The sequence below is a fragment of the Lonchura striata genome, chromosome 1 (assembly GCF_050655825.1).
Source record: "Lonchura striata isolate lonStrDom1 chromosome 1, ASM5065582v1, whole genome shotgun sequence".
Classification (NCBI taxonomy): domain Eukaryota; kingdom Metazoa; phylum Chordata; class Aves; order Passeriformes; family Estrildidae; genus Lonchura; species Lonchura striata.
The window spans coordinates 70,470,206-70,497,170 of record NC_140703.1 but is presented as its reverse complement, the minus strand read 5'-3'; the positions used below and the strand labels follow the sequence as shown (position 1 = coordinate 70,497,170).

General features: G+C 40.3%; 1 protein-coding gene across 1 annotated transcript in view; it reads right to left on the bottom strand.

The window, feature by feature from the left end:
* Positions 1-26,965, bottom strand: part of FLT1 (fms related receptor tyrosine kinase 1) — a 116,950-nt gene that overhangs the window by 57,426 nt on the left and 32,559 nt on the right. Inside the window, exons 8-11 of the mRNA XM_021541982.4 lie at positions 25,147-25,264; positions 23,090-23,259; positions 22,533-22,692; positions 7,656-7,770 (exon numbers count right to left, since the gene is read on the bottom strand). Coding sequence (XP_021397657.3) covers positions 7,656-7,770; positions 22,533-22,692; positions 23,090-23,259; positions 25,147-25,264 — 563 coding nt within the window. The remainder of the gene's footprint in view (positions 1-7,655; positions 7,771-22,532; positions 22,693-23,089; positions 23,260-25,146; positions 25,265-26,965) is intronic.

The window sequence follows — 26,965 nt, the reverse complement described above, 5'->3', positions numbered from 1 at the left end:
TGTGTTCCCAGTTACAACTTGGTAACTAAATTTTCTGTCTCCCTGTTGCCATTTTACTTGTTCTGTAAAACATGGTTTGTCTGGAGTTACGGGCAGAGCTGAGACAGTGATGAACGGAAATTGTGGGACTTCAGAATTCCACTGTTTGGAATTATTTGGCTTCTCTAAAAACCCAAAAAATAAGTTCTGTGCAATTAATACATTCGTTTAAGTCTGCCTAATTGCTGAAGTTCAGAGACAAGCACAAGAGGGAGAGGCAGTAATAAATAAGGACCAGTTATCTACATTTTTACATAAACACTGACTAAACATTTGCATTGCTTTAGTCTCTTGCTGGGACAAAGCTATCCCCAAACTCCTGTTGAGCCTCTAAATGACATAGCTCTTCTGGTTTCCCAAAATCATTCTTTAGTAGAAAGTGCCTATTACTTTTCCTACTACTCAAGCAAACACCATTGAGGCAAATAATTTGGTTTTGACTTATTTGTTTTAGAAGACTTCACTATGGTAAATTCACCACAAGTAATGCTAAGAGCACCTCTACTCTGTTAAATTGTCTCAGTGGTCAACTACCTGTTCGCTAACACACTACAAAATATTTCTAGCTATAATTTTTTTAAATTACCTTTTGGATCTTCTGTGAGATGAAAGAGGATCAGTAATACCGGATAGATAATTACAGCCCTTAGGAAAAAAATCATCCTGTTTTTCTAAATTCAGTAGGCTGACCTCTACACATTTCTAATTATAAAGGGTGGGTGCAGCCCTGTCCATATTTTGTCATTCTCTTTGAATTTATTCCAGGTTCTAAACAAATTTTTTTAAAGTGTGGACACAGAGCACAGCACCAGGATTCCTGCATTCCTGAATAGTTTTTTCAACACTAACTCAGACCAGAAGGAGTCCCACAATGTCTACCACAGAAGACTGATGTGGGTGGTTAAAAACTGTTTCTGCTATGCCAGACTTTCCACCAAAAAACAGCCTTTTTTCTGCTAGTTGGTATTACCTCACAGCAACTTTGTCCAGGAAGCAACTGTGACCTAACATGCACAGCGAAGGAGAATGAAGCTCTTGCTCTGTGACTCCACGACATCTGTCTTTACTGTACACAGAGGCAAAGCATTTCTGAGCCTGAAAAACATGTGCTGACTATTCCTTCCACAAGTACTCCAAAGGTTTGAAAGGTTTTTGGAAGTATCAGACTGCATTTTGTCCTTATATCATTAGGTATTACTTTTTAATGGAAAATTGTGCATACTATCTTGGGTTTTACTGCCTCAGCCCACTGTGATGTTGTTATTACTTTTGTCACACTGAGGATGGTGCACAGATCTAAGCTAAAGGAGTATGACTGCAGTGACTTACAGATGATGCCTTTTATTCTGCATTAAATTGCCTGAGAGAGCATTCATTGGCACTGAAAGCCAGTGATTTAAACTGCAGTTTTCCCCCCAGCAGTGTTTTGGTTTTGACCAACTTACACTGTTCCAAATACTTCTTTAGTATGGGCCAAGGATTCCTTCCAACAGGCAACTCCCATACAAGCAATGGATCTTTGGAAGGCAAGGGAATTAAATGCTGTGAACACAGGAGGCCTTAATTCTAGAGAGCACACACTGGTATGTTTACTCTACTAAGGCAGAGAAAGTCAGAGTCTAAGAGGAAGCAAGACTGACTTTGCAACAGAACAGACTATTTTAGAGACAACCCGTCTCTGTATAAATCTTTTAGCTTATGAATTAGTCACAAGGATAAGATAACATCTCTTTAAATAGTTTGTGAGCCCTCCAGTGGTGCAGTCTGTGTTTTTCATTGTGGATGCCCGCCAAAACCCACCAGAGAAGCAGTGTGTACAAAACAAAGCCTGGCATATTGTTTTATGGAGAAACTATGGCTTTTTGAGATCAGTTTGTGCAGCATGGTCCCTCTGTACAGCTATTACTGCAAAAGAAGCAAAATTTTCGCAATCTTGTATCATCTGGCATCACAACAGGGAGTTTCAGTCCCTGGATTGGCAACCACATTATAGACAGAAAGTCTAAAGTGAATTGGCATGATCAGATGGAACAGGCAAATCCCTCTGGCAGGCTCAATATCTTCAGCATCATCTCTCCACAAATCCCATTTACCACCAAAGTTTTGGCCCTTTATGCCTTTTTTTTTTTCTCTCATCATCTCTGTTGAAGCACCATGTTACAGGCTCATCTCAAAGTCAGGGACTGGGGAAGTAAGTCCCATACTGCTGCTGCTTTGCTGGGCAAATAAAAGAGGCATAAGGCAGAAATCCTAAGAGATGGAAGAGGAATGAACAGATTCGTTTGTGGTGGAACTGATGAGGAAAAGACTAGGGAGGCAAAGAGCATGCAAAGCAGCTGACAAGATCATTGCTGTTGGAGCCATGGTGGGCTGGTCTTTCCCCTGGAAGGTCTGCTCAAATTTCTCTCTTCTCAAAGTAGCTGAGATAGAGGATTCCCAGTGCCCCAGCTGATTGCAGAGAAGGAAAAAAAGTTTTCAGAAAATGTTTGGCAACCTGGCTCTTATGTGACTCCCAGAAGGCCTCTTAAGACACTGACATGAACTTGCTCTGTTCAGAGATTGCTGCCTTGACTTCTTGAGACAGCCCATGTATTTAAGAAGCAAAATACTGCCCTTTCAACATAGAGCAGGTTAGTGCAAGTCTGTCAGTTATTGCTGATTCTCTTCTAGTTATGCTTTTAAGAAGAACTATTGGTTAGAAAAAAAAAAGAAATAAATGAAAATATGCTCTCTTTACGCTCTTGGATTTATCTTTGTATAATGGAATGTCATTTAGGAAGGTCCATTTCTAAATATTGATAATGCACTGCTGGATTGGTCTGTTTGTGCCAATACAATCTGCATGCCTCACATGTTGTCATGGAGCATCAGTGCAAAGCATCTGGTCAACACATTTCACCTTAAGGACCACCATAGGAGAAACACAAAAATACCATCAACAGGAGGACACACAGGGGAACACCCACTTTCCCCCTGGGAAAAATCTCTATGAGTTGCTGCTGTATACCAAGCAGAGCTGTGTTTTCCCTCTGCATCCCGTGCTGTCCCTCAGCTCAGCAGCAGCAGCAAGCCCCAAGTGCTGCTGGTCTTAATCCCACCAAGGGCTTGGCTCTGCTAGTGCCTCCCAAAGATCCACTTAAAAGTGTTGACACCAATTCTAGTAGCACTCCAGAAGGCTCCAGGAGAAGTTACAATGTGCTGAAGAGAGGCAAGTGGGGCTCCCATGGCTATCTTCAGCCTGGGTTCTGAGGAAGATCTTACTGTCCTTATGTTCATCTGTCTGCTAGCCTGTCCATCTGTCTGCCGGTATCCTCTCCTTCTCCACATGCTCAGTAACTTTTGAATCCATTGTCCAGTTTCAACCAAGACTTATTGACAACTCAAAGCTCATGGGATCTCATGCATTTAATGAAAACCAGATGTTGGGTAGAGGAGAGAGATCAAGATGATGCTGTAGTGAGCAAAACAGCTTTCTCTTCCTCTTCTGGTTCCAGATGGCCAATCTGCACAGAAATACTGGCCAGACAGCTGGCTTGTGTCAGGACTGAGAACAGACACAGCACATGCTTCTCCATCTCATCAGTAATGTGGAAACTCGGAAAAGAGGTCGTTTTTTAGGGCTTGGCATAGAAGATGCAGAAGAGATGGAACCCTTTTATTTTGTGTGATTAGACTTATCAGTCATGTCCAGGAAGGATTGACTCTTCTGACTATTTATCACTCCACTTTGGAGGGTTACATTGTTTAATACTACCACCAGTCAGTCTGATCCATCTTTGCCAGTCAAGCCAGAGATACACATGGGTGAGTCTAAATTTCGTCTTCCAGAGCCATGTTACAGGGCCATTACTTTCCATTTTCCATGAAGTCAAGTGGCTTTGTCATTCACAAATGCTGGAACCACTAAAAGCCTGTGTCAGTTAGGTATTCATGCAGTGGAAAACAAAACCATACATACTACATACATACATATATATATACTTTTACCCACACACACACACATGCATGGTGAGCTCCAATTTCATGCATTGCTACCCTTTATACACCATACCTGGAGGCATACCCTGTCACATAGACCCAGCTTTCTCAGTACCTGCTATTGGTCAGTGGTACTCCAACATATGCTAGCAGCAGAGGCATGAGACAGTCAGGGACATTTGGTTCCATTTCAGGTTCTCAGTAGGTTAGTTCCCAAAACCAAGAGTGTTTTGTCTCATTCTCTCCACCTTTTCCTTGTGCTCAAATGCCCTCCTGTCTACTGTGCCTTCCCTTGGATTTATAATCCTTTCTTCTTGGCCCACACTTTCTGCTTTCCCTTATCTGAACTTGCCTTCTTAATGGTCTTCTAAGCACAATGCTGCATGCTCAGGATCCTTGTTGACTTCTCCTACAGAGGTCTGTCCCTTGTACCCCTAGCAGAAGTACCAAGTACCAGCTGTATGCAAAGGCACAATGAATGCACCAGCTCTTTGTACCTTATTATTGCAGGTCCTTCACTGACTGACATTCTAATGAACACTGACCATGCAAAGAATAATAATCAGTGTTAGCCCTCAGTTAGAGCCAGCAGTCAGCTTTAATGGGGAATATTGAGAAGGGGTGGGCATTAGTTAGCTGAATGACAGGAGAGTGTCTGTGGCCTGTTCACACAACAGGCCTAAGAATAGCCAACTGTGTAGGAAGTCACTGGGATGTCCAACAAAACGAGAATCAAAACATTGGGTGGGGGAAACAAATCACTTAAAGAGCTGTCTTATGATTAAGTATTATGGCTTATGTTACGAAGTTCTTCCATTGTACCACTCAAGTTTCTCAATGTCTGCTTAGAGAGGCTTTAGCGGAAATGTTACTAAAACACTGCTGCCACGGTTTCTCTGTCACCAAAGAATAATGTAGAGCAGGCTTCCTGCACTAATTTAACTGCACAGACACAGGGCTTGAGTTTTTTCTAACTTTAAAATATACTTGTAGCAACCTTGATAACCACAGACAAACAAACAACCTACCACAGCAAAGAGCCAAACTAGAAGCACTTAAATGTTGCATATACAGGAAACATGTGGAACTGGCACAGTGTCTTTAGGAAAGTGAAAACAGCTACCCTCACTGCTAAAGAAACCTGTGGATCATTCCTTGTTCATCTCTTTCCTTGCTTACAATAATCTCATCCTGTGACCACACACATTTCTCCTTTCATGCTAACCCAAATGTGAAACTTTCTGAGTTTCTTCATTGATTTCCTACCTCTTTGTCTCCTACATCTTTGTTGTTTCCATTGAGCTCTGAGACTGTTTTTACCACTCTTGCTGTGTTGGGATGTGGAAGTGGGGTAGACACTCTGTTTATTTAGCAGGGTACCACCAATGTGGAAGTGCCTCGGAGAGCTGGTCACAGCTGCTTGCAGGAATAGAACTGCTCACAGTAGCAGTCCATCCGAGGCAGGCACTTGTGGTGACGTGCTGCATTCAGTGAGCTCAGTGCTATTAATGCTCTGACAATATCGCTGCAGATGGGCAAGGGTTCTGTCTGAGCTGTCTCTTTGAGTTTGCTCAGGGACACTGAGAGTGAGTCTTGGACTGCAAAGAGTGAAAAGTCATAGACTCCCATGGATTTAAAATAACAATCCTGGATGCCCTAGAGCAGCTGTGTGTGCACTAATCATGCAACTCTCAGCTTGGCCAGGAGCCTGAGCTTAGAGAGCACGTTTTACTTACAATAGCAGTCCAGCTGTGCTTGAAAAGCTACAGAAGAGCAGCAGAAATAGAGAAACATTAGAAAAGCTGTGAAAAAGATGAGTACAGAGATTGTTTCACTAACCTCCCCCTCCACATAGGGACTAGGAGGAGTAAAGCAAAGCAAGGTAGACCTTTCTTAGTTGAACTAAAGAGCAAAAAGACAAGGAATACAGGGAGGACCAGTAAGTTTCACTGCAAATCTTTCCGTGCAAGGACCATTCCTTAGTTCATTTCTGGGCACATTTTTAAAAAGGGCTGCTTGCCAAAGACTTGCAGTTCTGACGCAAGGACCCATCATTAGCATCTTCCTCCAGGGAGGAATTTATTTGCTGTTGACTGGAAGTTGCTTTGATATTTTGGCCACTCCTCTTCTGTTGTCTCCAAAATTCATGGAACACAAGGAGAATGAGATCTGGTTATTAGACAGCTCCTTCTGCATCCTGTGAACAGGTAGGACTGCACTCATAACATGGCTATATGACTGCTGGAAAATAATTGATTCTTATAATCTTGTTCATCATTCCCCCCTATGTAATAGACTCTGTCTCCCTGTGCCTGAAATTATTTCCCTTTGCTCCTTCCAATCCCTCCTTATGTTTCATTTTTCATGTGCTTTCCTATGATAGTGTTAGCTCCCATTTTTGCCTTGATCTTTAAGCACGTAGAGCTGGACAGCTAAATAGAGCAAATGCCTCCCTGGGATCCAGCCTGTTCCCATGCACTGGAATGGTGCCATGGACACCTGTGATACTTTCTAAATAGTAAAACAGACGGAGAAAATGCAGTCCCAGATCTAATTCTTGGCTGCACGTAAAACCCTATTTATTCTGTGGTGTGTGAAAGGCCCTTGACATGAGTATAACTACAGTTTATACCCATTTTCATATGCAGGAAACTGAAGGCAACCATCAAGGAAAAAAGACCTTTAACCCCAGTGCCCTTAGAATTACATGAAGCATTTTGGTGTAATTAAAAATGAAAGGCCTAGAGTAAGATAGGCTTTAAAATTTATAATCTTTTTAGCTATTACTACCACAAACTAGCCTATGAAAACAGACTGTGACAGTGTTATGACACCTGAGCTGCTCTGTAGCAGAGGCCACCCAGCCACACCAAATCAGTCTCATGTCTATCCTAGGGAAGTGCATTTGACCTAGGGGATCCTTGATTTGAGGCTTTAACTGATGGACAAGCCTCCTTAGCCCTTGGCAAGTTAATCTCATGGGCTTTCTCTTCCACTTTAGATACCAATAGACAATAGGCCTACATGCCCTTCAGAATTATCTGCATGTCCCCATGACCCATAAAGGGATGCTTGGCTTGGACTATCAACTAATTTTAGATGGCTAACACTGATGGGATAAATCCTGTCTTGCTGTCTCTGACTGAGACTTCTCTTAAACTTTGCTTCCATAATCTGGATTCTTTTGGTTCTTTAGAATTTATTCCAAAAAAGACGTGGCCATCTAATCAACTAGGACCACATCTGTGAATAAACTGACTAATGAGTGTACATAGTTTAATTCTCATAGGAAATAAAACAACATGAAATTGTGCAATTTCACAAAATGTGGCAAAGATGGCCTGGAACCCTGCCCCTTGCTCCTGAGGTACCCCAAGATATTCACACTGTGAATAAGAGAGCAGATATAGTGAATCCCACTGATACACTCTCTTGGCATGTCACTTACCTTTATATGACTGTCACCAGAAAAAAAAATACTCTGAGCAGATAAATACCAAGTATGAAACTTATCTACAAGTATGCAGGTCCTAAAATCTACACAATATCAAAATGCTGGCTTCTTCTCTGTTACCTTGATAGCATTTTACAGTTCATTTTCAATACATGAAAAGGTTATCTGCTCCTAGGAATCATACCTTATTTTTGCCCTCTATTACAGCTGTTCTCTCAGTGATGCTCTGTATCCTGTTTCCTACATTGCTGCCAGCTTTCAGGATGTAAGATCCTTCAGTATAAAAGCAAAATCCATGCCTAAAGACAACAAAAATTAAAATGTTATTGATTTGGTGATATAAATTGGATAGAAATTCAACACATAATACAAAACAATTGTTTTGAAATCAGCGATCAGTCAGGAAAACTACAGGTACTGTGATGACCAGGAAAGTATAATTGCTTTTCATTAAATTTTGAGGTTTAGAGCCTGATAATTGGATTCACTTCCACATTCATTCCTTGAATATTAGCTCTCTGAAGTAAATGTTCACATTTAAGCCACTGCAAACTGTGAGGCCAGAATTTACAGCCACAGCCTAAATATAGAGCTGTACAAGATCAACATACCATTTCCAATGCTCCTGTTTTCAGACATGGCCAAAACATGAGTTCTTACTATTTTTAGCCTTTAACTCAAGACAAATTATATTTGTTTCAAGATGCATTCCATAGGGCATTGGATGCTCTTGTACTCTGTGTAGATTCTTTTTTGCCTTAACAAAAGATTATGCTGGTTTTCATTTCTGAATACATTTTTTTAGTTCAGTTTACAAAACTGTAAGATGTTAATACTGAGGTTCAATGATTACAAGACACACACTAAAAATAAGCATAATCCTACAAATGAAAAAAATGAGGTTAAACAGAATTATACCCAAATGACAAAGGGATTTAAATGATAATTTTACTGGAAGAAAATCAAATGCATCTTAATGAATGGAAGTCCCAGGGAAAAAATGATTTTGCCTTATGTAACAAATCGGCTTGTAATCAGAACATTCAGGTGTGGTCATGGTAGGGATAATTTGTTTCTTAAAGTCTGATTTGTTACACATGGATATAAACACATTGGAATGCTTCTTAAGTGCTGCCTGACCCTGTTCTTTGAGAATATCTAGTTCAGTTTTTCATCCAGAATTTTGCTGTTGCTTGTTCAATTCCACATTAATTGGCAGAGATTAACCCTTCAGCTTGATGATGCTCTTTCAAATACACTGTGTTCCTTGGATTTGAAAGATAATGGCTGTCCTATCTGTAATCAAATAGTTCTGACTTGTATAACAGTTGTTTGGAGAAATGAACTTTAAAGCCCAGTGACTGAAAAACAGAATATGATGCAATCCTGACCAAAGAATCAGATTCATTTCCCTTCAGCCAACTGTGCAGTTTTCTTTGCACAGTAAACTTTGTGTTGTTTAGAATACCAAAGGTACACCAACTTTACATGCCTGTTTTTAATTGTACAGCTTTGCGTCAAACTGACAATGACTTAGCAGATATTACAGCTTAAAGAAATAATGACATGGAAACTAACTTTGGCTGCCAAAATTTCACAATGCACACTGAAAGGATCAGTGTGTTGAAAAGACAGAAAAAAAGACAGGAGAAGGAATGGAGATTCATGCATGGAGAGAGGACAGGGAGCAAGAGCATGGCAGGAAAGCCCTATCTATACAACCATATCTTTCAGACATTGGTTTAAAGGCCAATTTCTAATAAAATTTTTTTTGAGACCATAGAGAATGAAAGACAGGTGCATTAATAAGGGCACCTGTTACACTCAGATGGGGAAAAATGGTTAAAATTTTTCAGAAAGGTAGATGCCATTTACTTTGTACATTTAAAGCTTTAAGAAGTCTGGTTCTGTAACAAGAAAAAAACACAGAAGGCAAGATAATTTGGCTAAGCTGGTAACATTTTCATGCCATAGAAAATATCAAAACTCATTTTGTGATGCCAGGCATGCAAACAGGCAGCATCAAAAGCACATTTGTGACAGGATGCAATCTGTACAGGAAAAGAGAGACACCAAAATCCCACTTCATGCATATTAAAAGGTGCCTCCTAATTTAACTTTTTCCTATTCCCACAGCATGCACTTATGTTTCTCTGCTACAGTGCTGAAATTTTGTACTTTTTACCATAGAAGTCCTTACACATATTTTGGTAAAGGACAGAAAGAAGGCATAAGGCATATTCAGAAGCTGCTTGTGCATCTCTGAAAAGCATCTCCAATTTCCTTTCTTATAGCTCTGGAGCCTCTGGACTCAGTTGCTATTATTATACTTTTCCTCACAATTACTTAAAAAGACTATATATTTAGTTTGCCATGTCTTAGGGATGAGGACAGTGTTATGTCTTTGTTGATGTTTAGCACAGTGAGATGCTGATTACTCACTAATACCAGAATGCAAACCACCATCAGAACTACAATAACATCACAATAACAAGAAAAACACATGCAAAATGCTAGATTAGCCCTGGAGGCACATATATGAACTCTACTGATGCTACATTCCATTCTATATCCAAACTGGCAATTACAACATTAATGCAATTAAAGTAGAAAATTGAATACAGTTCATAGCTGTTGTCCACAGTTTTAGTAAAAAATGAGTCACAATCAAGCTGAGAATGCTGCACCCAACAGCACACAGCTGGAGGTGTGAGTACTGTTGTACACACAGCATCAGCTCCAATGACTGCTGGATCAGCAAACGTTTACGGATCAGTTGCAGCACGGCTGCCAGGCAGAGTCTAGGACAAGACTCAGACTCATCCCTTTGGATGTAGAACCAGATGCTTCCTCTCATCAGCTGCCAAATCCCTTCACTGTAACCTCAAATACACTAAAATAACTCAGGGACGACACACGAGCTCTGTCCACTATCCTGAGCTGGCTACTCTGGTTAATACTCCAAGTCATCCCACCTCTTACTGTTGCCAGGGGTGGCACATGAAAGGTGCTGCCTAGGCCAACAGCATCAGGTAGAGATGGAAAAAAATAGTCAAAAGTCCTGCCTCTTAACCCAACCTCAGCTTCTGACAACTGGCAGAAGTTTTGTAACAGAAAGAGAAAAGGTTCTGCTGAACTTAGATGTAATCATCAAACGAAATGTTTGTGTTAAGCACAGATGCTTGGAGAGAGAGACAGAAAATGAAAACACAAAAATCCATGCTGGCTGGAACCAAAATAGGCAATCATCTTCCTGTTAACTCGACTGATGTTTCATAGAGTGTGTCCTCACATAACATCAGCTGCATATTTTTCTGATTTCAAGTAAATTACCAATTTCTTTAAACTACCCACTCAGTAAAATAACAAGGGTATTACATTTTTAGCAAGATCTCTCTGTGTTTGCAGGGAAATCCCACTGCATTTTAGGTATTTGAATCTTACTGCAGATATCTCCAGAGTACATGAATTCCTGAAATGTTTTGTTGTGGGATGAGCCTCAGTGCTTTGCATCTTCAGGAAATCTTAGAGCAGGGTTACCGCCGGGTTAACGAAAGAGCACACAGCGTGTGCAGGGATTGATAAACAAGCTGATTTCTGCCAGCACATTTGTATGCATTTCTTTCACCTGTGTCCCTGCAGCCCCCTTCACGTTTCTACTTTGTGGGTGCAACTCTGCATGTGTAGAGATCCCACATAACAAATGCTAACAGGGGTGTGCACAAACCTAAGCTTACAGAAGTTACACAACCTCATAGTGAGGTAATCAGACTCAGCTGCCTTAGTGGAGTGCTGGTAGAAGCAGAGCACTCAGGTTAATACACCCTAAGTAGTTTTTCCCATGTGCCTGCATGCGTGCTGGCATGCACATTTGCAGTTATGCACTCGCACCAGCATGCATCGGCCTTTGTGTCAAGAGCATGAGAAAAAGGCTATTCTTTTGTAAAAACAGGAGCCACTAATTCTCTGAAAGGTTTTCAAAGAAACCCAGTACAGAGGGGAAGAGGGTGAGAGTGGCTCTGCCTGTAGCAGGGAGAGTTCTGCTCTCAGACCTGCTCCTCACCCAGAGCTTTGGGAATTTACACTAATTTGGAGAGGCCGGGGGAGGTTTATGCAACAAGAAGTAAATCCAGCTTTATAAAATGTCTGTGATGTGCGGAGTTGGCACCCATGAGGGCCCTGGAGAAATGGCCGGGGGAGGGGAGGCAGCCTGCTACTCGAGAATACATCAAGCCCTTGAGGAAGCAGAGTGTGCCATGTTTGAAGATGCAAAGATAATCACAGTGCTGGGAACCGTCTTGTGTAGCGGAGGAAGCCAAACAACAAGAGGAAAGCAGCATATGCTCGTGATTTCGCACAGGAAGCTAGCAGCACCTCCTGCCAAAGCGAGATAAGAAAACTCCCATGGCCTATTCTGGACAAGGCTGTGGTGATCAACCTTCGCTTCATGCTGTCCTCGCTCTGCTCCATGGCCCGTTCCCTTTCCTAATGAGTTTCAAAGCCCTCACTTCTATTACCATGCAGCATGCCAAGCACAATAGCATGGTGTATTTATAACTATAAACAGGGAAAAGTTTCCAGGGTAAGAGTGTACTTCATGTCATCTTGATGTATTTCACTGAAATCACACTACAGACCAGCTCCAAGCTAAAGTCCTGCCGATGAAACTACTGGTCTCAGAAGAAAAGCTGCTTGATACTTTATAGCAGAGCATGGGAGCTGAGGTAAGCAATTTGTCCAATTATTCGTAGGATGGTTGGACCTCATGTATGACAGTCAGTTCTGAATGAAAGCCCCACATCTAGCCCACCCAGAAACATCTTCCCCATGCCAAAGACAGTCCTGCAGTTTTCAGTTCAAGCAGTGCAACAACAAATACTACTGAAAGAGCCATAATCAGTTGGAAAAATACCCATCTTCTGTCTCCTTGTCTTCCCAGCTTCTTCCCAAGCCCTCCTGTGTGATTCCAGAGGCCATTGCAATCCTTACCTTGTGTAACATTTCATTCAACTCTCTACGCAAGCATTCCTCTTGGCAAAGTCCCTGGAAGCCTCACTCACACTCATTCATTGGGGTAATATTTGTTGGGAGGGAGAGGAAACCATCCTGTCACCAACAGTGCCCATTTTTTAGAGTGATTATTGGCAGTCACCATAGTTTTCTCAGCAGCTATCATTTTTTTAGGGCAGCAATTCCTAGCAGCGTGAGGGCAATGTTACTGCAAACTTAAGTTGGGCTGACTCACGTCTTTTAAGAGGCAATGGCAATGACACTAACATTAAGACAGGAACTCTGGAAATTCCTGGAATTGTAAAGAACACATAGGAACTGGTTTTTATTTGCAAGTTACCAAAAAAAATCTGAATGGCATGGGCCATGACTACTCTGGGCCTCAGCATCCAGTGCCATGTTATTGATAGCACAGGGCTGGTGCAGCCACGTGTTCTTGGGAATATTGAGTCAATTTGAAGCAGGAAACAGAGAGGAAAAATAGTATCAGGGAGCATGTTCAGTTTGTAAAATGTGCTTAATGGGGGTAGGGGGAAGAGAACATATTCTGGCCCCTTGCCAGCTTTGTCTATGCATGTGTTTCTATGATTCTACGAAGCTATGGTCCAGGTGCTCCTGCTCTAGGTCAAAACCAATCACTTAGAGTTTGAAACACTGGCAAAACTGTGGCTGGGAGCTCATCCCGAACACCAATATGTGCATTGGTGGAACTAGGAGGAAAACTACAGGTGGGAGGAACTGAATATATTTTACATTGCTTATTGTTCATTTGTTTATTTCTATTTATTTATTTAGGATCAGGTCCTTGATGTTACAAAAGCCTCATTCTCCTGGGGGGTATCTTTGAAAAGAGTAGGGTAGATGGCATTTAGAGCTTTGTTGTGTACTCTCATGGCTCTATTGAAAAAGGAGGCATTTGATAGCTGCACATTGCCTTTCTTGCTATTACTGATATGCAACCAGATAAGTGGATGGTGTTTCCTTTCATACTCATCCTTTTCAAACATTATGACTTGCCCTTAACTATTCCAGTTTGCTGCCTGGAAAGCTGATTGATCTGAGCTATCTCAAAAGAAGCAGCAAGATCAACAGCAATGTTACCTACCCCAGCTTTCAGTATTTCATCAGCCCACACTCAGATTTCCACAGGAAAAAAAATCACTTCTGTAACTGCCCACCTGAGCATCTGCCAACACCAGTTACTTGCAACAAAACAGCAAATGACTGAGGCTGAGGGTACAAAAAAAACACATTTTGCTTCCAATTTGCCTCTGGCCACTAGGGTACATAATAGCATTTTTCTGGTGTCTACACATACTGAGGTTATCTGAAATTTTCTCACCTTGTCTTATCAGAAAACTATATTTTGCTTCTTTATCCTTAATTTTCTGCTTCACACTGCTTTGCATTCTTCATCAACAAAGAATACCATCATATTTCAACCAAATCTACCTTCCTTCCTTGTTACACTACTCTCTTCCCTCCTTTACTAAACTGTGTTCACTCTCAGCTCCCATGAAGCCACTGTGATTCAGCCTCCACTTTCTCTGTGCAAAAGCAAAAATCATGTCCTGCACAGAGAAGTAGGATATTGGCTGGAACTATAGAATTATCACATGAGATTTTCACAAGCACCTAGAATTTCTTTCAGGGGAAAAAGGTGTTTGATTTTGAGAGTCTGCAGTACTGCAAGGAAGATGGTCTTGCAATTTGGTTGAACAGTTAGAATCCTAAAGAGAAAGTCCACAAAACCTCTATCTACAATGTCCACTCTTGCACTCAGTTTCTTTTTATTTCTAATTTATGTTCCCTATAAATAAAATCCAAGATATTGTTCAGACCTTTCTAGTGTAAGTTATTTTCCTTGCACAACTAATTTCTAATAACTCACTCACTTCTAGACATAACCTTACATCTATAATATTCCAAGATCCATGTATCCACAAATCCTTCCTTCTCAGAATGCCAAAATTCCCCTTTTTTCCTTTTCTGTCCTATCTGGATCCTCTTGGTTCTATATAGGAATAACTCTTTAGTAGCCTATTTACACAGTCCTTCACACTGCCTGTCTTGCTGACAAGCTGGAAGCACAACTCTCACCCTTTCCATTTTCCAGTGATTAGCAAAGGAGACAGAGGAACTGTTGATCCACTAAGGTTGTATTTTTCAAGATTATTTGTTTTCAACTTCTCTTCAAGTAGGGGTCTGAGAGCAACTCTGGGCTGACTGGAGTGAAGGACTGAAGTCCAGACAGAAAGCAAGGAAAGGATGAGAAAGAATGGAGGGAAATATTTCTGAGAGAGGGGAGTTGATTAGAGAGAAAACAGGAAGAGAAAATACTGACAGGCATGGATGTAAGACCAAGGATCCATCTACCCCATATCCTGTCCCAACAATGACCATATGCAGATGGCAGGGGATGAGTAAGAGCAGGATAACTTCAGAAATTCCCTTCTAATACTCCCCCAGTCACCAATTATTATCAGCTCAGGAACTCCACGCAATATAGACAGTTTCTATACTTCTCTTCCAAGACTGTAGAAAGTCTCCAAACCCCCAAAATCTTCTGGCAAGGAGATTCACAGATATCCTATCCCCTACATGAAGCGCTATATCCTATTTCACTTCCAAATTCTGCTCCTCCTGTCTTCATCTAATGGCCCCTACCTCTTGAATTGGAAAAGATACACACAACTGATCCTCAGACATGTGCCTTTCACAAGTCTGTAAGTCTCTATCCTGTAGCTCCCAAGCCATATCTTTTTCAGTCTGCAAGAGTCTTAATCTCCCTCCTCACTCATCCTTCACACATTCCTCTCATTCTCTGAAATTCCTTTGATCCTTTTAGATGCTATTCCTGGTGTACCTCCTAGTTTGACTGAATCCTTTGAAATGAAAGGATCAGGAATGCTCATAGCATAAAGGACGTTGATGACTTATGGATTTGTGGAGTTATCATGGTGTTCTGTGCTGTGGTCTTTATTTCTTTCCTGGTAATTCCTAATATTTGATTTTCTTTTTGAGTTGTTCATGGCGCTATTCACTTTCACAAACTCATCTATCACAGCACTCAGATCCTTCTTTGTAGTAGTAATGATCAGTCAACAGCTTTTTAGCATGTATTTTACATACTAAAGCAATTTTTTTTCCTGTGTATATCATGCACATTTATCTCTGGTGAATTTCACCTGCCACTTTTTCACTCAGATACCTGGATTCATAGAGTTCTGCATTTCATTGCAATCGGCCCCTCATCCTTACAAATCTGTATAACTTGTCATCAGCAGCAAACACTGTCACCTCCTTACCACCTTTTCCAGGTTATTTCTGAACGTGTTGACAAGTACAGACCCGAGCACCAGCTCCTGAAAAACTTCACTGATCACCTCCCTACACTGCAAGAACTGGTTGTTCCCGCTTAACCTCTGTTTTCTATTTTTTAACAGAATATTTTTTTATGAGCACAATCCTACCTCACATGCCTGTTCAAAGCCTTCTGCAAAGGCTTTTTGAAAGGCATACACATAAAAGGAAAGAGGATGCTAACTCAAGTTTGTATATTTTTGTAAAAGGTGTACTCGATCCAGTAATAGTACTCCATTCATAATCACTCCTAAGCACACACAGAGTTTGACCTGGTGCCTTCCTTTGGCCAGGAGCCCCTGCTAGTGCAGGAGCAGGCTGCTGGCTACGGGCTGGGACTCCCCACTGGCTCGGACACGGCCAGCGTGCGGGGCCTCGCTCACGTCGTGCAGTCCCCACGTACAGCTTGTCACACACTTCGTTTCCTATGGGCTGGGCCACACGGGGCAAAAGATCAAGCACACACATCCCACCATCTACGTGACCCTTAAGTGTTTTTCCTTAAGGCTGGGTGTCAGACTGCACATAGTAAAGGCAAGAGACCACCCTGTGAAGGCAACAAGAAGTAAAAAAAGAAACTGGGAAAAAAATAAAAGGGAGAGCAAGTGAAAAAAAACCAACAGAGGCAAGTGAGAATAAAAGCATGATAATAATAATAATAATAATAATAATAACAGAGTATCCCTGACAATCTGGATCCTGCTGTAGGTCTTATGTTTGAAGATTGATCAATGACAAAATAAATAATACAACGCTTCTTGGTTTAATTTTTTAAGAATTTGATTTAAAGTGATTTGGAAACTAGAAATATTGAAACTTGAAAGCTTAAGGTTCTGATTCAACTAAGATCCACAATGAAGTAATTTATATTTGCAAATAAATTCATCTATGTGTAACCTTCTGGACAGCCTGAGGCATACTGTACTCAGGATAAAGCATGTATTTGTCAAGCTTATGTAAACATATGGATGTGCCAGATATTATTCAAAAGGCATTTTGCAAGCAAAATATTAAACAAACAAAATATTAAAAAATATTATAAATTCCATAATAGTGACTGAAAACAAGGACTTAGCTCTACTCGGAGGAAAGAATGTTTTCATAAGCAAGCATTGGCTTTTAGCTCGCAGTGAAAGTGCAGAATGAGACACTTGAGCACATTCCTTATTCAGGCTGAAGCAGATCAGGTACTGTTTCACCCCTCTTTTTCCTTTGGTTTCAAGTTCCCTGTGTTGCTGCTGCAACGCACACCCATGACAGTTCCTATGCATTTTTTTAAGGTTATGTAAAAAAAACACAGTGTTTGACTTTTATTTACACTAATCAATTTCCCCAACCACAACAAAATAAGGGAATAGCTAGTATGATTTCTGGTGCACCCATAAGTACCTGTACATTACTAGATTGCTTTAAGACGATTTTCTTGTAGCACAGGGTGGAAGGCACAAAGGCCACCAGCCAGATCCTCAGCCAGTGTGAAGGTAGAGCTGAGGATTCAGCCACATGTCAAATTAAACAAAGGCATTTTAGAGCTACCTGTTTGTTAATGGCATCTGACCTACTTATACCAGCTCCAAAGACTCAGCCTTTCCCTTCCTGAAAATAGATGGTAGCACAGGGAACAAAACCAGTTGCTGTGAACAAGCTAATGGGCATCAATGTTTGCAGACATCCAACAATTAAATTTGGGTGGTTTAGTACATTCCTAATTAAGTACAATTAACATTTGTTCTTTACTTGTTCATTTTACATACCTCACTGATGTCCCAATTCTGGTTTCCCCTGATCATCTATCCAAGCACATCCTAATGATTCTGCCTTTTAATCCCTTATTAATACCCTGACACAAGCAATGCAGAAATGCAATTAGACTGCTAATGCACACATGGCCTGCTTCCTCTTTCACTGAAACTGCTGGAAGTCTGGCCATGCTCTGTCATTATGATAGTTTCAGTATCTCTGCAGAAATTTCAATGAACACCTCAAGTTTTTTCCTCTCAGATACTTCATGTATTCAGCCCTACATCTCAAATCTCACCATCAGGTGGTTTTACCACCAAGTAGAGTTCATATCTTGACACTGTAGTCAGGAGAGCAGAGAATCATGTACCAGTGTCCCCAGCTACTTTGTTTCTGTAAGCAGCTCCATAGTGCTGTTATATTTCTCTCTCCCTCAAGCAAACACATACAGATGGGGAAAAACCCAAAGAACAACAAAAGCAAAAAAGCCATAGGTTGATGTGATGGCAGGGCTGTAAAATAATTACATAGCATTCAGTCTGGGGCTAAACAAAACTCATAGTTCAAGAGGAGGGAGGCAGCAAGGTGATGGGAGAATTGAAACACCCATGATAAAATTTCAGTGTTGTAACTGTCTGCCGTTTCTGAAGGGCCAGTCAGTCAAACCTTGGGCAAAGGTTGAAGATCTCTCTTGATCTACTCATGTAGAAATGTCCAGAAAGAAAAACTGGCCCCAAAAAACACTGCACAGCTGCTGAGCAAGCCAGTGCTTCCAGTGAGCAATACCAGTATCCCACATGCCTTTCTTGGCAATTCCTGACAGGTCAGTTTAAGATAAACAAAAACTACTGAAGAGATTCAGGTCAAGAACCGTTAACATCAAGCACGTTCCCAGCATGCAGATGCTTGTCCTGCAGCCTCAGAAGTGATCTGTTTTAGGTGGATCCCAGCCTGCCTGGCTCTGGAGACTCTCAGCAAGCCCTGCTGCTGTCTGCCCCCATACACCTCTGCTGACAGCCCAGCCTGAGACAAATTCAGGATGGATAGGATGGCTCCAGAGTGGTAGGAAAGAGGCTAAGGAGACTGCTGGGCACTTCAGGATAAGTGTCCCACAGGGCTGTACTCTTCTATATCCACTGAACATGTGGCGGCTGCCCAGCCTGGGAATGTGTCTGCTATAGAGCAGCAGCATACACTGCAGTAAGATAGCCCTGGAAAAGCAGTTTATCGATCATTTAAGAAATACTTGTAGAGTTGTGTTTGCACTGTATATCCCCTCATAATGGTTTGTCCCTCCATATCCCCTCTTTGTATCTGTTCGGTTCATCCCAGCTTTCCCATCAGCACCTGTATGTCCATCAAACCCCAACCCATCCCCCTGTCTCCTCCCAGGGGATGTGTCCATCACCTGGTGACCCTTCCCCTTTGTCCAGATCCTTCTCCCAGGGTCACCAGGTAACTGGACCCTGGCTGGGACTCCTCCCCGACCCTCCTCAGTGGTCACTCTGAGGCCTTGCCCCCCGAGAGCCGCTCCCATGTCCTTCCCCCATTGCCTGCTCGGGTTTCCCTGCCCCCCTATATCTGGCTGCTCCAGGCAGGGACACCCTCTCTCTTGCTCTGGATGTCCTTCGAGGTCAGATGTGGCCTGGGATCTCTCCAGGCTCTCATTAAACTTTGGAACTAATCCTGAGGGAGAGCGTCTCTTTCCTTTGCTTGTGGGACCAGCTCGTATTTGGACTCACGCGGGAGCTTCTCCAAGCCCCCCGGGATCCAAGGAGAAGTTCCTTCCCTCTGCCCACTCACCCAACTGCCCAGCTGGCCGGGCTCCACAGGGGTTCTATCCCCGTGGATTCGAGGGAGAGACGCAGCAAATACTAATTTTTTTTGGTTTTTTAAATTACTTTTAGTTTTATTTTGCATTGTGTCTTCTACTGTCTTTTGGCTGCCATCTCTAAATTTAATATCTCTGCATAAGCTTAAAAAAACCCCCAGAATATTGCTTTTTTGCCCCAGACAGATTTTCTTGACTCTTCTATGCTTCCTTGTTTTGGTGAACATCAGAAGAAAAACTTTCTACCTACTATCTAGCTAGTTAGCTAGCTAAAAAGGTTGATTCATGGCAAGAGTTGGTTTAAGCAAAGCAATTGTAACAGAAAACAAAGAACAGGGAATTTTTAATTATGTTGGTCTTTCCATATTTCAAAAATTCATATTTGTTGAGTAATTTTGCATTTTTTTATTATTATTTGCTACAAGGAAACTATGGAAATTATTTAATTTGGTCAGTCTCCTGTTACTGGCCTGAGAGAAGTAGAGAAAAGAGTTATGCAAATTGATTGTATCAATCAGAAAGCTTTATCTGCATTTAAAAGCAATGCAATTCATTGAGGTATTTTTAGATTTTTGTAACTTCTTGGAAAATAAAGTGAAAGAAGTATCCACAAAACCTAATGGTGGCTATTAAAGAAGGCCATAGGCAACAGTCCTTCAAAAATAAAAGCATCTAACTTAAGCAGTCAGTCCCCAGCTTACAATGACAGTGCTCAACTGGTGTGAAGTTAAGCACACATATAAAGAAATATTGGGGAAAACAGATCTTGGAGCCAATAGAGCACTGCAAGGTCTTTGCAGCAACAGCATCTTTTTTCTGAGAGTGCACACTCTGTCCTATGACATGGGACTCAAAAATTTCCTGAGAATGTTCCACTAAGGGATAACCCGTGGGGGTTCTTTGAATTAAAGTACAAGGTTCATCTGTGTACAGAAACAAGCATACATGAGCACAAATAGAGCAACATTTTAGTATTGAAAACCTAATGTTGGGCAGATAAATATAAAAAAATGCTGTAATGGCAGAATAAGATATGTTTCTTATCTCCTGCACAAGGTACATGTCCATTAAATCTGTTGTTTAGGCAAACCTCCCATCACACAAAGAGGGACATATATTAAAATGGGTGGGATTAAAGGGTTTTCCAGTTCATCAGGGGGAAAACCTGAACCTGCACAGACATCCGCCTGAGCAAGGTGTGCCAGCTGCTGAGGTACTCCACTCTGCTCCCTTCCTGAAGCAGGAGACAAAATGTAATTACTCATGTATTTCTGCCTTTCTGCAATAGTTAATTGTCATATTATTCAGAGGGAATCATCCCACTCCTTTTAGTCAAAGCCTTAAAAATGGTGTTCTGCAGGCTACTTCTTCAATGAGTACTTAAAGGAGAAGGAAGGGGAGAGGGTTAAAGGGAATCATCACAGAACAATTATGAAGGCAATTTGGAAGCCAGTCTGGAAACAACATTGTAACAGAGCCAATAGCTGACTCAAATTGTTACATTTCTCCTTTGATCACCTGCTCAAACACACTCCTAATTAGCATTTAATGGAGTCTATAGCTCAGCACATTACTGAACACCTGCATGCATATGTCCATTCCTCTTTCTGAAGACTCACTGCACTGCTGGAGTGCAGACCTGTGATTGCTAACAGAAGGAAATACCTGACAACAGATGAGCACCACCTCGAGTACCAAGGAAGAACCAACTATTTCTTCAGTGCTGTGTTGGGTTTCAATCCAGATTATTCATAGCTGTATAAACTCTTGAAAGAAACTAAGACTGAAAATTTTCATATATACCTTTCTCGAGGTTTCTCTAGTTAAAAGATGTTGTGATTTCTCTTCTCTTAATGTTTATTAGCAAAAATAAGTTCTTCAACTTGTCCTTGTAAGGTAACATACCAGACAGAGGAAATGCAGCTCTCACCTGTCCTTGAAATGGATAATTTCAGGTAATACTTATTCTAGCAGGAGGAGAGATAGCTAGTGCCACCTCTTGGTGAGAAGGGCACAGAAAGACAATTATTTATTTTTAGAATAATCCCAAGGATATCGCAGGAAAAATAACTTCTGCTTGTAGGAAATGCTGACCACTATCTCACTGATATCAAAGCACTTACAAGTATCTTTAGTTTGACATTTTTAGTATTGAGACCCTCAGTATTGAGATGTCCTATTTAGTTGAAGGAAGTGTCTTGTACCTTTGCAATTACGCATGTACTTAAATATTTGCCTGGTGCTAAATTCCAATTCTATGAAAGCATTAAAAAAGTGAAATCCTGTGGAATGTAATTATTCTTCAACTGGAACTGAGAAAATGTTGTGTATAAAACTTGTCAGGTTTTTAAATATCTTCACTGGGCTGTGATCCAAGTACCTTGCCTGTTTGAACCCCTCCGTAGCAACTTAATGATAATGATGTTGTGGAGGTTGAGTGTTAATCATTACGTTTGTGATAGATTTCATTATGCAGGAAGATCTGTGGATAAGTGAGTCAACACAAACTCCTAATCATAAGAAACAGAGTTCAAAAGAAAACAAAACGTAAAAACAGGATTAGTTGAGCAATGCATCAGCGTCAAGTAAGATTGCATGGTGGTATTTATTCTTTACCCAGTTTAAATATCATCTGGAAAAAATGGTGGGCACATTTAGCTTGCTGAACTGAATTTGTGGCTAAACATATCACTTCTTCATAATGGAAGAAGTTTCTATGATGTTTTCTGTTGATTTCAAAAGAAACCACACACAGGAGTCACTGTGCATGAAGAAAAGCATGGAGGAAAACTCCATGTGAAAGTATGTGAACTTTGCAAGACATTGTCTTCTCTCATGAAAATGCAAAAGCAATCATCACTTCTGGGCTAATATTACATGCATGAATAGTAGTGAACTGTAAATAAACCCAAACAGTAATACCAAGTAACCAGTCTGCCCTCCATTTTCAAGTAATGATGGAGAAAAATTTGCATGTCCACTGAAAAATACATTGATAAAAAGTAGACAGTTTTTATTAACTAAGAAATGTTTACAGCAAGCTTTACTCTTACAAAAAATATTTAAATGTAGTAGTAAAAAAAGATATACTAAATAAAAGTAAAGATGTTGTCCTACCTTGTTTTAGAATGGTTTTGTTTACAGGGATACCACATCCACATAATTTTAGGTGGAGGAATACCATACACAGTGCATGTCAGCACTTGTTTGCTGCCTAGTAAATGCAGATTGGGATCAGGGAATGATGACACAGCCTTTTCGTATATCTGTGGTTTCACTGTAAAGGGTAAAAATTGGAAAGCTATTAAAGCCAGCTTATTTCCAACGTATTGCACGATTATAAAAATACTACATTCTTGCAGTGTGAGTAACAAGAAAAATCCCCAGGAGAACAAAGGAAAACAGCAGTCCTAAGTCAGATGAGTGCTTAGTAACACATTTAAGTCATCAGGAGCAAATATGTGGCTGCAGAGGATAGAAACACTTCTAATGAAAACCATTTTCTGGTTCAAAGATGAGTCTTTCACTCTACATTTGAGGCTTGGGTTTGGGTCCATGAAGTCAGTAAGAAAATTGGGTCCATGAAGTCAGTGCAAGATTGGTGACAATCCAGCTTAAAGAAAACTGAGCACTTACATGTTGAGGGGAAGCATGGGAACATGTTGTGAACTTACCATTTACAGTAAGAGTGACTGTAAGATTCTTTGACAAGTTCCACTGTCGAATGCTCAGTATTATGGTGTAGGTTCCAGCATCCTCCTCAGCTACATCCTTGATGACTAACGAATAGTCTTTAACCACGTACCGAGCACATTTTTCAGCAGCAGGTAGCCCATCTTTTAACCTGTTTCATGGAATTCCAGAAATCAAAATTCTGAAAAATATTTCTGCTTAAACCATCCATGTTACATCATATCCCTCAATCTTTGGGAAGAGATCACCAGTCTGAGATTCTGTTTACCACAGGCTTGTCCTTTCCTTTCAAATAAGATTGATTATATTTGTAAACCACTTTAGAGAATATTTTAGATATTGTATATCTAAAATTGATAAGAATCTGACTGGGCTCTATGGTATTTGAGAGTTGCTGAAAATTGCCACTCTATCTCTGAAGATCCAAGTTGTCCATGGCTGTGACCGCCATTTAGTCTAAAAGACAACCATTTTGGCTAAGGGTTGGCCACAGTAATAAAGGTTGCATCATCTTGCACTGGCCATTTCTCTACGACCTCAAAATACATCCTGGGACAAAGTATTACAGTACCCTAAGCACAGCTGTGATTTTAGGAAGAGGAAGAGTAAGTAGATTAGATAAGCACTTAAGAATCAGATATCAAGTGAATGTTTTTAAAGATAACAGAAAATCAACATAGAAAGTACTAACTGTTGCTCACATGCAGATTCCTGAAGCAAAAGATTTTTCTTCGAAGTCTAAAATACAGCGTAAAGTGCGTTTTAACAAGCTGCAAGAAGGTTAACATGATGTTAGTAGAAGGGTGCAACACAAATTCATTAGGATGATGGATTCTAAATGATTCACAGCTTTTAGTAAATTTTTAGAAAAAACTCTTACTGTTATTAGAGGAGCACTAAAATTTGGTCAAAGGACTTTTGGATTTAGACACTTCACTGTATGTATATTTTACAGAACCACAAAATAGCTGCAGTTGAAAAAGCCTTTGGAAGTCATTTAGTCTAATGTCCTATACAAAGCAAGGTCAGAAGGTTTCCCAAGACCATTTTCAGTATGGTTTTTTGTATCTCCAAGAATGGAGACTCCACCACTACTCTGGATTATTTATTCCAATGTTTGACCAACTTCAATTTTAAATAAAAAAAAAAACTAGAAATTTGTCACAGTGTTTGAAGATTCTTTTAGTTCAGAATTTTGCATCTGTATGTGTGGTCAATAAACCTGAACACTGGAAAACCAGAAAATTATGTATAAATGGCTAGTATCAGCATCACACTCACCACGCAGTTTTTCACATGAAGCCATAAGTATAAAAGTTTGTAAAACAAAACAATGCTTTTGGAGCAAAATTAATTCTTGGCTGTAACCTGAACTCCCACTGTTGATGCATGTATAGTTTGTGTTCTTAATCAGTCTTGTCATAGACCCTTTGTTAAAGTGCAACTACTTGAGCCAGAGCTACTGGTGTTTTAAATTAAATAATAACACCCTTGAGATACTGAATAGATAACATTGTTGCATATGAAAATTGGATTAATAAAAAAAAATTTCTCCAAAAATTCTTAACACAACTTACATGAGACAAAATGAATGACACAGTGAATGCTGTGCTGAAGTAGGTCTACAACCTGCAGATCACTGCATAATAATACCAACTTCCATTTTTTTTGCAATAGTGCATGTCTATATAGCTCAAGTAAATAATTTATTTTAATGAAAGCCTTCTTTTCTTTCTCTTACTGTCTGAAAAGCAAATTCAGATTTCCTATCTATGTCTGAGTAAAGCTGGATGCAACACTTCAGTTAAAGATATTCAGCTGTAGAGCATCCATTGATTTCAAGAGGAGATATATCCAACCTATTTGAGAATCTCAGCTTTAAACTTTTCATATCTCCTTTCTCACACCTGTGAAATGGAAGTAATGTTCTCATAACTTGTTAGAACCCCAGGCAGCTCTGAAACTTCAAAGAAATCCTCCCCAACTCTACTATAAAAACAGGTCCGGGATACGTATGTGGAAGTAACTGTTGTCCTACCATATAACCTCCGGAGAGGGAAATGCCTTCACTTTCATTGACAAACAATAGGATTTTCTTCCAGCAACAGCCTCCAGCGCAGTTTTTCTTCGACGTTTCAAATTAATGAACATTTTATCTTAAACAAAATAAAAAAGTGCTTTGTATTACAGATTTTCACCCTGCAAAAGGAGTATCTCTACTAAAGAAAATGTGACTCCAAATGAAAATTATCTTTAGTAATTTTGATGCTCCCACATGTTAACAGCAAGACTAGAGCCTAATCTCCTAGAGATCTATAAAATAGAAAAGAATACCACAAATATACAAGAAACTGAGAGGCAGTTCCCAGGGCATGAATCTGCTTGGAGAAGATACACTCTAGCCAAATTCACATTGTGTCCAGCCAGAAAAAAAGGCACAAGATATAAAGTGGTCTGCAGTATGTGGGAGGCTGAACTGAGGATGATCAGATAACCTTTCCACTCTCAGAGGCCAAGAATCAATGAATGTTCCAAAAGAAAATATTTTTCCAGAGAGGATTTAAGGGACCTTCAGAGAAATAGCAAAGGAAAAAGCAGAAAACTTCTGTATCACTGGTAAACAGCTGTTTCATCAAACCAACAAATATTTGACACTTCACTGGAATAATAACAACCTGCTGGAATTAATTCTTTTCCATTTGCTCTGCCCCCTATCTCCAATTCTCTGCCAAGTTGATGGCTTTTACCAGAGGCAATAAAACATAAAATTCATACAATACATTGGAAAATATCTCTTTCTCCCCTGCAAAATAAAATAAAAGTGTGCAAAATAGAATATTCAAAGTATAAAAAATGTTTGAGTGTCTTTTTGTTGGTACCTATGGTACAGTATTTACTCACATGAATTGCACAAGGATGATGGACATCCATTAAATAAATTCAACATTTAATCACACTTACCATGTACATTGAAAATAATATGCACAACACAAATAAGTAGTTTAATTACACTATTCGTGTTAGAAAGATACAGGCCTGATTCGGCAAACCTTTATTTATACAGGCTCTTTCTAATATGGGAATCCTATAGATGGGGCTGCTTATGTGAATGCAGGATGACTTCAACAGTCCCAGCTTCTCTGACTCTAATTTTAATCTCCGACTTCTCTGACTTTAATTTTCATCCAAACCTCAGTTTCTGAAAGATGAGGTTTATCTGTTTAAGATACAGTAACTGGTTATCATGATTCATCCTATGTTTCCAGTGCCTTATTCCAGAGCTTAAACAGGCAAAATGAGATGAAATTCTCTCTAAGAATACCAACACCGAGTGCTTAGTCCACACTTCCAGATAGGAGAGAAAAGATAAACCACTGAAAATACGTAATAAATGCATATTCTGATCATGAATCATCTGTTGTAGAGGACACCCACTAGCCACTTGGTCTTTAACACAAATGGTGGTGCAAAAATCCTGGATAGTTCTAATTGTAACAGGGTGTCCCAAAGAAGTTATCTTCCCGAAGAGTCACAATGCAAAAAATGGCCTTATTCATATACATCTGAAATAATATCAGAAATTTCCAGATTTCACAGAAGGCCCAGACAAACCATAGGGAATTTGATCAAGGGTCCTGCTGTAAAACCGTATTAATGATTTGCATTTTTTGAATGGTCTAACAGTTACCAGATCTGTGTAGAGCTAGGGTATTTATTTCTTCTTTATTTTGTCATAGAAATGCAGAAGTACCATAGAAGAGAATGTGGGTTTCCTCTATTTAAATTATGCTTGCACCTTCTTTTTTCCCCCCAAACTAGAGTTTGACTGATTGTATCTGCTAAAACTGACCGAGGAC